This window comes from Miscanthus floridulus, chromosome 1 (genome assembly GCF_019320115.1).
Source record: "Miscanthus floridulus cultivar M001 chromosome 1, ASM1932011v1, whole genome shotgun sequence".
Taxonomy (NCBI): Eukaryota; Viridiplantae; Streptophyta; class Magnoliopsida; order Poales; family Poaceae; genus Miscanthus; species Miscanthus floridulus.
Window position 1 is genome coordinate 183,248,981 of NC_089580.1, and position 16,985 is coordinate 183,265,965.

Here is a 16,985-nt window from a genome sequence, read left to right on the forward strand (position 1 = left end):
GCAGTGCAGGCTGCAACCCCTCTCAGCGCCTGTCATTTGTCGCGCCCCACACAGCTCCTCTTGGCGGCGCCCTGACCTGTCCTTTTTCCTCGCCTTCGATCGGCGGCCGCCTCCCTCCTCCACTTCCGTCACGCCGCCGCCGCCGCCGCCGCCACCGCCACCGCCGCCATGAAGGGACCCGGTCTCTTCTCCGACATCGGCAAGAAGGCCAAGGGTACTTCCTCCTAGTCGTTTCCTCGCTATCATCGTCGTCATCTCTCTAATTGGCTCGGGTTTCCCCGGTTTGTGGTTTGGTGATCTGCAGATCTACTCACTAAGGACTACACGTACGACCAGAAGCTGACCATCTCCACCGCCAGCGCCTCTGGAGTGGTAAGATCCGATCGCACTCGTGTGATTCCATTTCCATGCTGCCTGGTTCCTGTTCGCCCTGTTCGCTTGTCCGTGCCCGCGATGCCTGATCTGGTTGTGGCTGTGTTCAGCGTCGCGAGGTCGTCGTGCGGTACGCACGCTGGCCGCTAAGTGTGCCTCGTTAGGTGTTTGTTACCTTACTACTTTTGAATCTGCCTTACCAATTTGCCTACGATTTCTGTGGTCGTTGTATCTGTAGTTCTGTGTGTTGGTATTTGAGGGCACAATGTGTCTGGTGCTTGTTAACTGTGTGGCTGAACGATGGAAAATGGTAATTTGGTCATTTTCTTGTAGATTTATGCAGTTGCTTGTTGAGTACTTAACTACTAAGTGAGTACTTAACTACTAAGTGAGTAGTACTTAACTACTAATAAGGCCCCGTTCGCTGGTCTGAACTTTGGCTGAAACTGGCTGAAAAACACTGTTCCGGCTGAATTGCTGTGAGAGGAAAACACTGTTCTGGCTGAAAAAACAAGCCGAACAAGCCAAATTTAAGTTAGCAGGTGTATTTGACATTCTGCGTTCGACCTTTCTTTCCGCTGGTACATTGGTGGTCACGATCTCAGCCTATACTGTTTTGTGAAGTTGCCAAGGTTTATGCTTCTGAAGAAATGAGTTGGTTCTCGGCTTGCTCGTTTTAAATTCTTTTGTTGTTCATGCCTTATTTCTGAGTCATCATATTAGTCTTTCTGCGTATCTGCCTGCCATTCTGATTACGTAAGTACTGAATAAGTGTAGCTGCTTATATTCTATAGAAGTTGTTAAGGTCATTGTCGGGAATTGGTTTCGGTAAGTTGCACTTTCAGCATTAGTACAATACAATCCTTTAGAAGATTCTATTGTAGCACAACCTATCATGATTTCTCCTGTTGCTGCCTTCTGTTTTCAGTTTTTCACTGTGTTGGCATATGTACATGACATACTCTGTGTTACATTCTTATTTTAATAAATGTTTGGTAGTTCCACTTGCCAAATTTATCATCTCTGTCAGTATCTTATCAACACAAGCACATATATCTGGTGTCACCATGTTTATTGTTTTGAGCGTTGATACCTGCCAGTTAATGTATCCAATGATGGGAATTCAAATTTGTGCAGTTACATTTTCTTCCTGCTTTAAACCTGATTTCATTAGTTACTGTACTGAACGTATGCAGTCAAGGATTCCGTTTAGTGTCATTTGATTTACTATTTTTTTTTATTTCACAAAATGTGCTGTCACAGCTGTCTCCTATCATTTTGCCCAAAGATATGTATATTATCAATCCATAATCATGTTCTTATAATTAGCTTAAGTTATATTTGGTAAATTGCTGAATCAGACACCCAAAACTGGGTTGTATTCCAGCACCCTTATTGGATATGTCTGTACCAATTTGCCTTTATGCTCTATGATCAGTCTTACTATAGCAACATACCATTCATTGACTGAACTGAACTATCACAAAAGCTGTCTTTACTTAAGCATGATATATTAATTAAATTAAAGTGCAAAACTTGGTGATTCAGTAATATATAATATATTGTTGAATTAAATTGTCAATTGGTCATCAGGAGATAGACATACAACCAATTATTTTACTCAAATTAAATTTTGGAAGCTAAGACTAGACATACATGCAACTGTGTGGATAATAAGTGCTCACCGCCCTGTAAGTCATTGAAACCACAGCAATAATGTTATATTGAGTATTTGCATTTTTTAATGTACCAGCTATGATCTTGTGTACTCTGTTTGCCGTGCCATATCATCATTTTGCTTCTTTCAGCAACAGTAAACTTATATATTTATATATCCTTTTCATTTTATGCTTCTGTAGCACTATTTTGAAATATGTTCATCAAAATACCATCCAAAGTTAGTAAAAAAAAAACAAATTCTGTTGTTAACTGCTAGATGACAATAGTAGTGTACTTTCTGTTGTTTGAGCTTATTTTCTTTATATATGCATTGCCTCTTTATGAACATGCTTGTCATGGCTATTCCTTTTTTAGGGCCTTACTTCCACAGCTGTGAAGAAAGGAGGTCTTTATTCTCTGGATGTCAGTTCAGTTTACAAGTACAAGAATACCACTGTTGATGTTAAAGTGGACACAGAATCAAATGTTAGTGACATGAAACACCTAAATTTATGCATTCTCTCTTTGTAGCTTATAGCTAGACATAAACCTGTAGCACTTTTGTATGATTCCGGCAGATCTCTACTACATTGACTGTGTTGGACGCCTTGCCATCCACAAAGCTTGTCACTTCTGTGAAGCTGCCCGACTACAATTCTGGAAAGGTATTTCCATTTAATGTCAAATTATGGTTGTTGAATTAGAACAGGTCCTTGAGTGTATGTGTTCTTTGTACCAGGTGGAGCTGCAATACTTCCATGAGAATGCAACCTTTGCTACTGTTGTTGGCACGAAGCCGACTCCTGTGATTGATCTTTCTGGGACAGTAGGCGCTCAAGGAGTTGCATTTGGTGCAGAAGCTGGGTATGACACTGCTACAGGAAAATTTACCAAGTACACTGCTGCAATTGGTGTAACCAAGCCAGACTACCATGCTGCATTCATTCTGTAAGTCCATGCTTCACCGTGATTTGAGTGGCTCTTGAGGTTGGCACGCAAGTATTGAATATTGATACATCACACCTACTTTTACAGGGCGGACAAAGGTGACACCATTAAAGTGTCAGGTGTTTATCACCTTGATGAGAAACAGAAGGCCTCAGCTGTGGCTGAGCTAACCCGGAGGCTCTCAACAAATCAGAATACACTCACAGTCGGTGGACTGTACACAGTTGATCCTCAGACGGCCGTGAAGGCAAGGCTCAACAACACTGGAACGCTTGCTGCGCTTCTTCAGCATGAGCTTAAACCCAAGTCAGTCTTGACAATCTCTGGTGAATTCGACACCAAGGCCCTGGACAGACCCCCCAAGTTTGGCTTGGCGCTTGCACTGAAGCCCTGATCAGATCATCCCAGATTGGTGAATTTTGAATTCTTTGGTTGTTTTTGCAAAGCTGTAGCCAATAATTCGTTCCATGAACCTTTTCTGTTAATCTGGCAAATGTTTGGAGCACTGTGGTAAGGATCCGGATGGGTCGTCTACAGGAATTTTACCTGTCTGCTTTTATTGTTGAAAAGCATCTGGCCGTTGGTAGATGTACATTGTGCTTGTTTCTTTAGCACCTAGGCCTCTCTGCCACTGTGTTACTGAGTAGCCGCTACGGTAATCTATTGCATGCAGGAATTGCATGTTAATTTTGTTCGGTGTTTGATTTACCACTCACTAAGGTTTACCACTTGTTTGGAGCTCATTTATTCTGTGTATGCATATATATTGTTGCTTTGTTGACGCTCATTTTTGTCACTGTGCTCTTGATTCTATTTTGGGACTGGTTTCCTGTTTTCTGAACGATTAGTTCAGGGTGGTAATTAGACGGGTATCTTTAAGCAACGCGCGAGTGCGTTTTCATTTGCCAATTTGTAATTACTGGAGTATCGTGTTGCAAGATGCAGCAATCAGCAGATGTGTCAAAATGCTTGGGTTGGATCGTTGTTTACAGAATGTACGGAGTACGGTCGCCGTGCTGAGAGCTGGAACTGGATGTGGTCTCTTTGAGATTGAGCTCTGGACTGGACACGTCTGTGGCAGATTAGGATTAGTACATAGCCCCTCCGATTTTAAATATGATGTTCAAGATAGGTTAATTATTTTGAAATGAGTTAATTGGTATATTCAAGATCGGAGGGAGATACTCCAAAGGCTTTGGTGGTTTGTTATTTCTCTGTGGGAAAGCATTTTACCCTCTATCGATGATGAAGGTAGCAAGATTAGTCATGTGGCGAGAATACAGAGTGCGCGTGACAGGCTAGCAACCACCCGACTACGCACTTTATGCTCCGGTAGTCCGGTGCTTCATCGGCGTACGTCGAGAAGAGAGGTCACCCACTAACCCCGAATCTTCAGGAGGCGGAGGCGGAGGCGGCTGGCTTTTGCAATTGAAGTGCTAGGTGTAGTATTGTGATTTGTGAACTACTGGGGTACGTCTACTACTGCCAGCCACAAGAATCCTGGGTCGCGCATCTCGGCTGTAGCTTTCACGTGTCTCTGGATTACATTATTTTATTTGTACCTGTCGGATGGATTATTGGTTGGGGATATGGATGGCAATGGCATGGCACACAACAAGCAATTCAATTGCCATTTGCCTCGGGTGGCATGGCAGATGCAACACTGCAAGCCCCTCGGCCCACCTGCGTTATAGCCGCCCGCCCACGCATCGCGGTCGCGGCAGGGCCCTTACCGGCCGGCGGTGCGGTTGCCTCCATCCCTCTCCACTCCACCTCCACAACCGCGCGGTCGCACCCCACCAGGCCACCTCGGCACCTCCACGCATTTTAAAACATTTTCATCAAATCAAAGGGTTACACGCAGCAACCACCGAACCCGGCGGCCTGCCCAGCCAGCAACACCCTCTTCGGTCCGACCCTGACGCCGGGAGCGGCCACCGCGCCGTCGGCCCCGTAAATCCATAGCGCGCGCGTCCCGTCCTCCCCCACCCCCCACGATGCGCCGCTGCCGGCGCTCGTGATCCATGGCCTCACTCCCCGTTCCTCACACGCTCCCGCGGGCCTCGCCAGCGGTGGTGGGCGTCGCGAGGGGGAGGAGAGGGAGGGCCGCGGTGCGCGTGCGCACTGCCACCGCGGCATTGGGCGGTGGGTGCGGCGGCGGCGGAATGGAGCAGCGCCACGGGGAGGCACCACACGCCCCAGGTAATTCATCTGCCGGGGTGAAGCTACCGTCAGGAATTTTCTAATTCTAGAGGGTGATGTGTCGGACGGGGCCGTGTGGCCGTACCTGTACGTGAGGTTATCCACTTGCTGCTTCTGCTTCACTAGTCATCAGCCACTGCTGCTAACCTTTGGGTCCTGCCGATCATCCGATAAGGATGACAGAGACGTAGGTAACACGGACATATTTAGATCAAGAACAGGTTTAGTGAGATGCTGTTGATGTAACTGCAAGTAAATACGTGTGGAACTGGATCTCGAACTGGAGTCAATTGAACGCTTGACAGTGATGTGTCTAGTCCTGTTCTAGTATTTTTTTTTTGGAAAGAACCGTTCTAGTATATTTTCCCCACCTCTTTAAGAAGGGCAGTAGGAAGGTTTGTATTGCGGTATTGCCATTATGACATCTCACCTTCTGTTTTGGTGATTGGTCCTGGTCGCTTGGAGGGTTGTCATCAATGTCGTGGTGGTAGATAATCCTGGATTTCTGGTAACTCTGGATCTCCTAGTTTCCCTGAAAACATCTTAATCGTTCACAGTGACCTAATAGCAATGCGTTCGACAGTGACGAGGAGTCTTAATTGCTAAGTACATGAGAGGGGTGGTGGTTTCAAATAAACTTGAAACGTGATGACTCAATCTGGGGCGAAGCTACGTATCCCACAGTGGATGCCCTTGCACCCACAGCAAAAACAAAATTTAGTGTTAATCATCTCACATTCACCATGTGTGCACCCCCCTCAGCCAAGGATCATGCACCCCCCACATGCCAACGTGGATGCGTGAAAGCTTGAGCAGACTGAGATTGTCTTAATTTATCAATTAGCATTGGGAGATTTTTTTTCAATTAAGGTAGAGATAGGCTGGATGCCAAGTACACAAGAATAATAAGGGCTAGGAGTTTGATCGGCTAAAGCTAGTTATTAATGTTATCAGATTCTATGGCAAACAATCGATAGCATCTAATTTTCTATACCTAAACTCTGCACATATTAGCAATAATTTTTATCTAAGCTTCTGAACTCAATATACACCTTTATAGATTTTGCATACCTCCCTTTATTTTTAAATTTAAGTTTCTGTAAATATGATTATTGCTTTAGAAAAAACAAATTTTACCAAGTACTACCTCTATATCTACAAAAGAATGCAATTCTAGGTGCACTCTTTGTGCAAGTAATCTAAAGTTTGACCAACTTTATTGATAAAAGTATTCGGGTTGAGCGGTCAATTAAACGGGCTAAATGAATCATTATATAGCATTTACGCAGTGTTTAAACAAGCTAATTGACCGTTTAGAAGAACAATGGTACTATTGAAGTGTTGCACCCCCCTCATTTCAACTCTAGCTTCGCCACTGGACTCAATGGCATACATCTTATGAATTGAAGGTAAAAGGTAGTGAAAACTTGTTAGTCCATCGTTCACAATTGCCACAAAAATGTTATAATATAGGCAGGGGCGGTGATAGGGGGGCGGGGGGGGGGGGGGGGGGGGGGGGGGGGGGGGGGGGCTATGAAAGTGAAATTTCCACTGACTTTCTTTAATTTAAAATTTATTTTGAAAATTCAACACTCTTGGCCCCTAACATTCAAAAAATCAACTTCCTGGCTCCGCCCCTGAAAATAGGTACGACAAACAAAGAATCCACTTTGATTTATGTGTTACTTTAGGATCATGGATAATTTTCCTTACAAGAACTTTTATTTTTTCACAGTTTCCTGAAAAAAAAAGGGAATATCAGACTTTGTAAATCTGAAACTGTGAAGGAAACATTCATTAAGAATATGCGTCACGGTTATGTCCATATAAGTTATGCTATGCCATTTTATTTACTTTTTACTATTGTGCAAATGGATTTTATCAACATGAAGAATACAACTGCACTAACCATTTACTGATGTCTATCATCATCAGTGAAGGAGAAGCCTGTAATGTCAAACATTGGGAAATCAACTAATATTTTATGGCATAATTGCCCGATTGGACAATCTGATAGACAGAAGTTGCTGGGACAAAAAGGCTGTGTCGTGTGGATAACAGGACTCAGTGGTTCAGGTATGTATTCAGTGGATTGTTGCCTTGGTCTATTTGCTGGCTACAGCCTTTTTTTTTTTAAATCCTTGGTCATGTACTCAGGTTCTATGAAGGATTTCCTATTCTTTTTATCAAACAAAAGCATCCAGATGCTATTGTTACCACAAGTTTTCAGTTCAGTTTGGTAGGTTGCTTTATGCTAGATTGCAAGATTTGGCTTATGCTGAAATGTTGTGAGAGGAAAATACTGTTCTATGGCTGAAAAGTAGCTCAAGCGAATAGGCTGTTTATTTTTCTCAAACATGCAGGAGACATTTCATTAAGAAGATAAAAGGAAACAAAGGGGAACAACCCCCCCCCCCCCCCCCCCCCCCCCCTACACACACACACACACACTCACACTCACACGAGGACACACACACTCACACGCAACAAGAAATTTAAAACCCCGATACAAGAGACCAAAACGACCCATCTAGAGCCTTAGAACCAAAACATATCAATGGCCTGCAGCAAATGCCTTAGGTAGCAACTCCTGAAGACCTTTTGTACATGCTGCACACCACAAAATGCATTCATCAGTAATAGTTTGCAGTTAGATAGAGATGCTTGGGCTAGTGCCACTAAAGACAGTCATTTCGGTGCTTCCAGATTTCCCAAGAGACAAGTATGATCAGGCTGTTGATCCCTTTTCGACAGCCTTTTGGTGCACCCTTCAGAGCTTGGCACCACCAGCTTGAGAACTTGATGATGGCTGAGGAACAACCGAGGCCAGGCTGAGCTTCTGTAGGATTATATACCAAACCTGGCAGGTAAAGGTGCAGGAGACTAACAAATGTTGCACAGTTTCATTTTCTTGGTCACAAAGGGGGCAAGCAACAGGGTGTGGGAGACCTCTTTACCTCTTTTGGCAAGCTGATCTGCTGTCCAGCAGCGATTCTTAATAGCAAGCCAGATGAAGAATTTGCAGCAGGGGCTGGGGGGAACTCTTCCACGGCGCAAGCTGAATTGTGCGAAGGAAGAAAGCATCGTAAGCCGATTTACTAGTATAAGATCCAGATTTGGAGAGCTTCCAATGATGCTAATCAGTCACCTTTGGTTGTAATGGGAAGTCATCTACCAGGTCCCAGATCAGAAGTGTGGCAGAACCGCCCGAAATAACACGCTTTCGGAGGTGCTCGCCTTCCACTAGACACTAAGCACCCCGAAAGTTAGCTACATCGGACAGTTCCGTCGAGCACACCCCACGGGAGAACTCGAATCAATCCACATTTTACCTCCAGAATCCAATAATGAGTACGAGCTTACAATACTTATTCCATTTCATACAACAAGAGTTCTTGAAAATTATTTATTACAATACCAAGGTTCAGAGTGCGATAATTAAACAACAGAGTAAAAATAAACATCTAACAGAAGTGATACAAGGATCCGTCTGTGCCCACCAGAAGAATCCTCAACATAAGAGCTACTACTCCAGCTGCACCTGCAACAGGGTAAAATAAACCCTGAGTACACAGTGTACTCGCAAGACTTAACCGACTAGTGGGGATAGTTTCCTGACTCCAAGGAGTATGATAGACAATATGAGTTTGTTGTTTTCTTTTTGTTTGCGTAAAGCGTTACTAGAAGTACGTCCTTAAGATTAAGTTTAATTAGCAGTCATGATTACTTCATTAGCTAACCATTCTAGGAAAGCACCTGTTCTACTTTCAAGCAAGGGTTGAGCAATCAGAACCAATTTATTATCTTTCATCTTCCAGTTCTTACTATGGTGCTAGACCATAGCCAAGTCGTACCGTCTCACGGAAACGGCGATTCGCGAACTAATATATCCCAGCTGGGTACCCCGAAACACACGCCCCGTTTGTACCCTAGGCACAAACAAGACCAACCCATTTCACTCCTGTCGCGGGGTTCAGGTCGCCATCCAAACTTGGACTCCAAGCTCTCACACTTGAGACCCGGTCTCAATATGGTGCTTAAACCTCCACCTTTCCCGCCTCCAATCAGTCGGTCCGGAAAGAGCCGAAACCTACGATAAGAGTGTAACGAGCCTTCCCACTCCCATAAGCAAGTATGTGCTCCGGATAATAAGTCTGTGACCTGACTACCATCCACAGCAACGAACAGTCCTCAATCGACACGGACAGGAAAAACAGTGTAACCAAGCTAAGCCCCGTGGCCACGGGACACAACTCGTCACACCCATCATAACCCATACCATATCCCTATTCGGTCTCCATTTTTCTTTCATCATTTTATCATGAGAGTAAATATAATAATCACCTATTGTGAGTAAAGGCAGGTTACTCACGCTACCAAAAACCTAAGCATAGCAGCTACTCGAACCTCACGCTACCAAAAACCTAAGCATAGCAGCTACTCGAACCTATACTAATAGGACTCATAGGTAGATATATTTATGCATGTGGTTTTCATAAAATTCCTTTAATGTAAATGCACATAACATATATATACAGTGATTATAAAAAATAAGGTGTTATGCACTGGGGCTTGCCTTGGGCAGGCGCGGTGTCTGCCGAGTCAGTCGGTGGTGGCTCCGGGACCACCTCCTGCACGAGAATCTCCTCGTACTCCTCGACGATCTCCTCGAACTCGCGATCGTTTGTGGTCACTATCTCCACCAACTCGTTCTCTACATGCATGCGATGATGCAACACTTAGCATTTAGGTAACAACAACTCTTAAAATAAGAATACGCATACTAAGCTACTAAGCTAGCTCTAATGACTAAGGTACTAAGCTAACTACCATCTTCATCAAGCAAAGTGTTGGGTTCAACTAACAAACCCTTAGGTTGGCAAATTAAGGATATATCTTTATTTGTACTAGGGATTTAATGTATATTGAAACAAAGAGCATTTAACTACCCTAATGCTTAGTCTATTCTAAGGCTACAAAAATTACAGTGAGCACATAATAATACAATGAAGCTACTATAAAAATTTAAGGACTAACGCTATCACCAATTTACCACAAAAATTCCTACAATGATTAATTTTAATAATATGAAGCACTTTCAAACAATTTAATAGCTTCTGGTATCAACATGTATATATATGAACTAAATACACTAACAGATAGATCACAATTTTAGAAACTTAATAAAATTTGTTTCGCAATTTTTGGACACCTACATGATTTTATATTAATTACCAAAGATCAGCTCAGAAAATAAATTAGAAAACTATTTACTAATCCCCTGGAAAAAGAAAACGGACTCTCCGCGCGGCCCACAACGCGTGGCCCGCGCTGCACAGCGCGCGCGCAACGGCCCGCTGAAGCGGCCCACGCGATGCCGGCCCGCGCGCGAGACGGCCCGCGGCGGGGGAATCCTGCGCGCGTTGGCGCTTTTGCAAAATAGACCTCACACTACTTCTGAATTACAACTAAGTCCTAACGCTATTTCCCCTTCTCACAAGACTTCTCACTTAACCCCCCGACATTTCACTATTTCACCCGCGCGCACCCCCAGTGACTCAGCGCACGGCGGCGCGGCGCGCGGTGGCATAGCGCGGCTGCGCCGGCCCGTCAGTCGGACCACCTTCAACTACGGTCCAACTGCCAACACCAAGCAGCAACGCGGGACTGCGGAACGCGCTTGAGCGATCTGCAACGACGCGCGGTCGTCCACGGCGGCGGCACACCCGCTCCGGTGAGCTGGGGCTGCTACGGACCTAACTGACTCGCGCGTGAGCATCAGGAGGCTACCATGGACCAGGACGAAGTGACGGTTGGGGTGGAGGATGGCGGAGGAGGGGTGGCCACGTGCGACCGAGCCGTGCGGCGGCGCACCGCGGTGGCACGGTTGCGTTAGCGGCGACGGGGAGGCGGTAGCGGTTCCGCTGACGTGCGCAAGGTGAAAAGGGAGGTGAGGCGAAGCTAGTGGTGCAGGTGAATTGGATCGGGGCGGACGATAGGGGGGCTGCCCTCGTCCGCGACCGGACGCGGCCTTATCGGCACGGCGGCAGGAAAAGCGCCAAATTGGAGCTTGGCAGTGCGTGCTTCATGGCTGGGTGGGGTTGGGCAGCTGGAGAACTTGATGGTGAAGCCACAAACGTGCTGAATTGATGGGGCGCAACAGGTGGGCTCAGCTCAGGCTCGCCTTGGCGGGACGTGGCCGGCGTGATCGGGGAGACACGCGCGCAGATGCTACAGACAAGTGCGCGCGTCCACGACCGGCATGGCCCGCGCGGCCGCAGTGCATAAATGGCATGGCGACGGCGAGCTCGACCACGTGCGCGCGGCATCTAACCGGGCCAGCGGTGGGGTAAGGGTACAGCGGACAGGCGCGGACGCGACGGCGATGCGATGGCAGCGGCTGCGTCGCGGCACGAGGCGGGTCGGCAGTGCGGCAGCGCCGCTCGGCCGTGCGAGCAACAGCAGCGCAGCATGGCGCCACGGTGACAGCAACCTCACGTGGAAGCGCGCGTGCGCGCGCACGGCGAGCCAGTGAGGCGACGTCGCGCTCCTAGGACGTGGTGACCGCGCCCACCCTGCCAACCAACCCAAGAACGTGTCGCGCACGAAATTTAAAGCGCCTATTACAACTAAGCGGTTGCTCTTGAGCCTAAACCATCTTCACCATGCTCCAGAGAGCATATCAAGCTACCAACCCGAGCTAAAACACGATGCCACATCCTAACTCGATTTCACAAAATAAATCGCCAAACATTGCATTGTCTTGCTGCTTATATATACTTAAATTCTTCTAAGTCCTTGAGCTGAATTTGATTTCAAGTTCCATTTTTAGGCTATTAGAAATGTTAGCTAGCAATGTTATTTTTCCACAGCAAGTATTTCATTGTCATCTACAAAGTTTGTACTTCAAACTTTATTTAAGCGTCACACACATGTTATATAGTATTTTGTTCCATAAAAATTAGTTTAAAGCCCTACTTGATAATTGCCTGAGTTTTGGAATAGCTTCTCATTTGGCATTTTTATTGATCATTTTAGGTTGCAATACTTCATCTATTCATTCCATCACATGCATTATCACGTAAACATGATGCTCATGACATGGTTTAGTAATTTGTTTAGGGCGTAACACCGAGGGTGTTACAAGAAGATACTCACGAAGCACAGGGACCGACAAAGCACCCTTTATATCAGAAACCCATCGACAACCAGCATTAGCATCCGCAACCATGTGTTGCTTAATAGCCCTCTTAGTAACTGTCTTGAGAAGGTTAGGATCTAATTCTTCTATGTTTTTTTCCACCCAACCATCCATCAGTCCAGAACATAGTATTTCGGCCATTTCCAACCACAGACTCCACAGCCACCTTGAAGAGGGCTCGACCATTATGTGGCACATGAATAGGCAAGCCGGCCCAAGGGCGAGAAGCAATTAGTCATTTAATTTGAGTGTTCAATCTCAACCAATATACTCATGCAGGCTTAAAGTTTTTCCCAATTATTTTAATGCAAGTCATTTCCTCGCCATCTGATAAGATATCTGGTTATGTTGAACTAAATCAAGCTTTAGATTTGAACTTCTATACAATCTAAACACTTCTTTTATAAGCTTACTTGAGTTCAATGCTGTATTAGTTTTATGTCTGCTCTATAGGCAGCTGAATGCTGCCATCTTGATGACTATGAATCACTCAGAATGTACTGTTGCCCTGTTGACAAATGAATTTTTCACGAGCTGGTTTGCTGCCTAGTTAACGTCTTCACAATAAGAACCAAATCTGGCATGCTTTGTGTATTGGCATCAATGCAGGAAATAGTCCTGCGCTCTGTACTGTGATGATGCTTCTACTAGATTCATTTTCAATTCGAATTTTCTTAATCTTTTAGTACTCCCTCTGCTACAAAGTGATTGTGGATAGTGTTGACATAATACCTGTTGACCGTGTTTGCAATGTTGTTCACACAGACCCTGGTTTCTTTTCCCTCGCATGCTGTTCTAAGTTAGCTCCTGAGTGGCTGAGTGTTATTTCAGAATTTGCGTTCTTTTGAGAATTTGCATGTTGGTCTAAGATAGCACTTCCTTGTCACTGTGTTTGGCTACCATGAACCAAAGCTTCTGATTTCTCCATTCTCTATCTATAGATCTATAGAAGTACAGGACTCATAAATATATTAGCATAAGGGAGCCATCACAATAACCTGCCATCTTTTTTGTATGCCAGGGAAAAGTACTCTTGCATGTGCACTGAGTCGCGAGTTGCATTATAGAGGCCACCTCACATATGTACTTGATGGTGACAACCTTAGACATGGCCTAACTCGAGATTTAAGCTTCAAGGCAGAAGACCGTGCAGAAAATATACGAAGAGTTGGTAAGTTCTGAAAAAAGAAGACGATTCACTAGAGATTCTTTCACTATAGCTAAATCTTTTGTGCAGGTGAAGTGGCAAAGCTTTTTGCCGATGCTGGTATCATATGCATTGCTAGCTTGATATCTCCATACAGGAGAGATCGTGATGCATGCCGTGCTCTACTTCCAGATTCTATCTTTATTGAAGTATGCTCACTTATGATTCTTTTAAGTTCTGTCAGTGTTAATAGCCTATCTAACTACATGCAAGCTCTGTAGGTATTTTTGGATGTGCCCCTAAAAATTTGTGAAGCTCGTGATCCTAAAGGTCTGTACAAGCTTGCACGCACAGGAAAGATTAAAGGTACAGTCAGCCTTTGAACCTTTTCTAGACATTCAAGTTTCCTCTATGGGACACCCCAGGTGAAAGAAGTGACTTCAAGCATTTCCATTTGACAAACAGGTTTCACTGGAGTTGATGATCCATACGAACCGCCAGTTAATGGTGAGGTGAGCCTAAAGAGCATGCCTTGCTTCCTACATGATCACACCGTACAGTACAATTTCTAGAACTGTAACTCTGAAATATAGATTCCTCACTATTGATGTAGTGCTTACGGACGTCATTATGCTGTGACTACTGATGTTTAGCACAAACAAGCACTTCCTTTCTACGCTCTTATTCCTTAACGTTGAGAAATAGAGCTATAAGATTTTTTTTTATTGTTTCCATCACTATCTCTATGCTCCAGTGATCCTCATTCAGTGAAGAATTAACAGCATGTAACAAAGTTAAAATTAAGCAATAGCTTGTATTTTCCACTATGGACTACTTAAAGCTGATGCCTGATGACAATAACACTAATTCCTTGTTAGCTATGAGTTTAGTTCATGCAATTTGGGAATGCCATACATACGTCTGGATTCTGATTACCAGCTTTAGAAACAAAAGCAATATTTTCTTATATTTTAGATATGTTTTCCATATTAAGTTTGACTTGCTCATTTCATTTAATAAAAAATTAGCTATGGTCATCATTCAGCAGTCGACCATAACCCTTTGCCTCTATTGCCATATTTAAATGCAAATTTAACCATTTATTTAGAAAAGCTGGCTTGATCTTTGTGCGGTCTTATACAGATAGTAATTACGATGAAAGATGGGGAATGCCCTTCACCCAAAGCAATGGCCAAGCAAGTTCTATGCTACCTTGAAGAGAACGGATATTTGCAAGCTTAGCACATATTTGAGAAGATTGTTGTGATTCTTGTGTGTCCATTACTTGTGGACACAATATGATCTGTTGGTCATCAATAAAAGGCATCAACACGTAGCAAGTAACAGAGGCGTGGTTCGTTCAGAAACGGATACAGATTCATTCGTTTCATTGTTGATGATATTTGTTTCGTGTGTATTGTGCTTGCATAGCTGCGATTTATCTGCATCAGCAATTCAGGATGCATTCGGTTAACTCGTGTTGACCGTTTGTGTGAATTTGGGTAGTTGTTCTGTGCTTTGGGTTCACTGTTGGCAATGTATTTGTTACAAGTAAATACGAATAAATTGTGTAATTTGTATATCACTTGTTTCCTCTTGGAATAAAAACCAAGGAACATTGTAACGCCTCCCATTGAGTTCAGACCTTTTGGCTTGTGCTGCCTCTTTCATTGTTGCAGTTTCTGAGTCGGTAGGAACGGGTTTACAAACCCTTCCACAGAAAAGGCTGCCATTTTGTCTTACTATATGCTTTTTCTTTCTTTTTGCACACAGGAAGATATATTCTCAACTTCTCAGTGACTGATTTTTTTTAGGATTAGTACTTCTCAGTGACTGTTATATTCATATCTTCATCGATCTTGTTGGTCTCTCCCTCCCCCCCCCCCGCCCCCCCCCCCCCCCCCCCCCCCCCCCCCCCCCCCCCCCCCCCCATCCATGGGCACACAATCAGCCATCCTGATCATATCACGAGCTAGTATTGTAATCATGGTCATCCAAAGAGCCACACAACACAGCACTGATACTTGGAGGAGCCGCAAAGCAGCTGGAAATGAACGACTGACATGAGCTGCCCGTGCCAATACGGCCGACCAGCACCTTATCTCGGTTCTGACCGATGGAGCTTGGAAGCATCGACGCATTCCATTGGACCGAATTGCAACATTTTCCACAGGACTTAGGCAGCATGATTACGTGAAAAGCTGCAAGTTGCATGTGCTGCTTTGGATAGACCGTTCCACTGGCCAGTGGGCTCCCCACTCACTCGCTACCGCCGACCGGCTGCTGCTTCCTGTCGGCTTCGAGTCTGAGTCTGAGATACATACTCTGAAGCTGAACTTCCGGGCTCTGGGTTCTGACCACTTTTCTCCTAATAGATATAGGGTCTAGGAGAGGAAGAAAAGAAAAGGCGAGTCACAGAAAAACTTGGGTGGTGGGTGGATGGTGAGGTTAGGGCAGAATTCACATTCACATCACGGTCTTTTAGTAAGTCCGTGTGCAGCCGAAGCTACCTAACCATCATTCCATCAAGCATCAGCACAAGGAAACGACGGAGAGAATCGTCCGCGGTCCGGCCTTCTTCCTCCGCCGCCCTTTGAATCCTGTGTCAGACGGTAGTGAGGGCTGAGGCAGCATGTGCATGCATGTCCATGTACGGCGTAGGCGACGGTGTATGCGTCTGTCACACTCTGTCTACAGTCTCCGGAGTACGGAGGACGGGAGAAGTTGCGGCGGTAAACAATGCGGGGAGCTCACCCAGTTCAACTCCATCGGGCGACGAACCAAACTGTCCCAGGGCCGATTTTGATTTGGTCCAAGTCGCAGCAGGACAAAAAAAACAGAACGGACGAGTTAAATCAAATCGATTGACCACCTAGCCGAAGTGCCGAACCCCTTCTCTCATTTTTTTCTGCTCTCTTTTTTCGCTCGATCCGCACTAACCGGCGCTTAAATCAAATCAGGCACGCGCCGGAGCTGACCACCTCGCACGCATCAAAATAATCCAGTCGCTAATCACGCCAAGTGTTAGGCTGGGATAGTGGAACGAGCTAGCAACTGAACAGTACAGCACAGGGAGAAAAAAAATCGATAAGAACTGGTATACTGCTATACGGCATACGGCATAGGGTGTGATTATCCGATGGTTAACCGTCCTGGGCGCGTGTGGTTTGCGTCAGCAGATACGTGACGGCTTCAGCTGAGTACTGCTATGCTATACCGGCATACAGTCTCATCGGCCGATGATTAGCCTGGCCAGTCACTAACCTGAGCAGTCACTAGTCCTCGTACATACTTAACGTAAACCGTCCTGGGCGTGTGGTTCGCGTCAGCAGATGCGTGACGACTTGTGACATATAGAAATCTGTCCGGACTCCGGAGAGGTACGGTCAATTCCAAGAGATTTGGCAGGGTGGGTTTTTGGGCAGTGGCTCGCAGCCTGCCTGAGCCTGACCGATC

The 16,985-nt window shown here is 45.3% G+C and overlaps 2 protein-coding genes across 6 annotated transcripts; both read left to right on the forward strand.

Annotated features, from left to right (window-relative positions):
* The first annotated feature begins 22 nt into the window (after window positions 1–22).
* On the forward strand, window positions 23–3,694 carry LOC136504640 (mitochondrial outer membrane protein porin 5). The gene is made up of 6 exons (XM_066499601.1): window positions 23–214; window positions 305–372; window positions 2,407–2,517; window positions 2,610–2,696; window positions 2,771–2,979; window positions 3,067–3,694. Exons 1-6 carry the CDS (start codon window positions 169–171, stop codon window positions 3,371–3,373), a joined length of 828 nt encoding a protein of 275 aa, XP_066355698.1. The 5' UTR covers window positions 23–168; the 3' UTR covers window positions 3,374–3,694.
* Window positions 3,695–4,620: 926 nt separating this feature from the next.
* Window positions 4,621–15,157, forward strand: LOC136504649 (adenylyl-sulfate kinase 3-like). 5 transcript variants are annotated; one of them, XM_066499625.1, is made up of 7 exons: window positions 4,621–5,181; window positions 7,117–7,257; window positions 13,404–13,553; window positions 13,620–13,738; window positions 13,845–13,895; window positions 13,995–14,036; window positions 14,673–15,157. In XM_066499625.1, the coding sequence occupies exons 1-7, from the start codon at window positions 5,004–5,006 to the stop codon at window positions 14,769–14,771; spliced, it is 780 nt and encodes a 259-aa protein (XP_066355722.1). In that variant the 5' UTR covers window positions 4,621–5,003; the 3' UTR covers window positions 14,772–15,157. The 5 variants fall into 5 exon arrangements, with proteins under 5 accessions (XP_066355722.1, XP_066355739.1, XP_066355730.1 ...); XM_066499633.1 differs by having other exon boundaries at window positions 4,623–5,181; window positions 13,995–14,041; XM_066499616.1 differs by having other exon boundaries at window positions 4,624–5,181; window positions 13,811–13,895.
* Window positions 15,158–16,985: the final 1,828 nt, after the last annotated feature.

What these genes read in the sequence shown, in the direction of transcription:
- LOC136504649 (XM_066499608.1), top strand. Translation starts at nt 5,004, where the DNA reads ATGGCCTCACTCCCCGTTCCTCACACGCTCCCGCGGGCCTCGCCAGCG. An exon ending in AGAAAATATACGAAGAGTTG is followed by an intron (nt 13,554 to 13,619) that starts GTAAGTTCTGAA and finishes TCTTTTGTGCAG; the next exon opens with GTGAAGTGGCAAAGCTTTTT. An exon ending in ACGCACAGGAAAGATTAAAG is followed by an intron (nt 13,896 to 13,994) that starts GTACAGTCAGCC and finishes TTTGACAAACAG; the next exon opens with GTTTCACTGGAGTTGATGAT.
- LOC136504640 (XM_066499601.1), top strand. Translation starts at nt 169, where the DNA reads ATGAAGGGACCCGGTCTCTTCTCCGACATCGGCAAGAAGGCCAAGG. An exon ending in CATCGGCAAGAAGGCCAAGG is followed by an intron (nt 215 to 304) that starts GTACTTCCTCCT and finishes GGTGATCTGCAG; the next exon opens with ATCTACTCACTAAGGACTAC. An exon ending in CCGCCAGCGCCTCTGGAGTG is followed by an intron (nt 373 to 2,406) that starts GTAAGATCCGAT and finishes TTCCTTTTTTAG; the next exon opens with GGCCTTACTTCCACAGCTGT.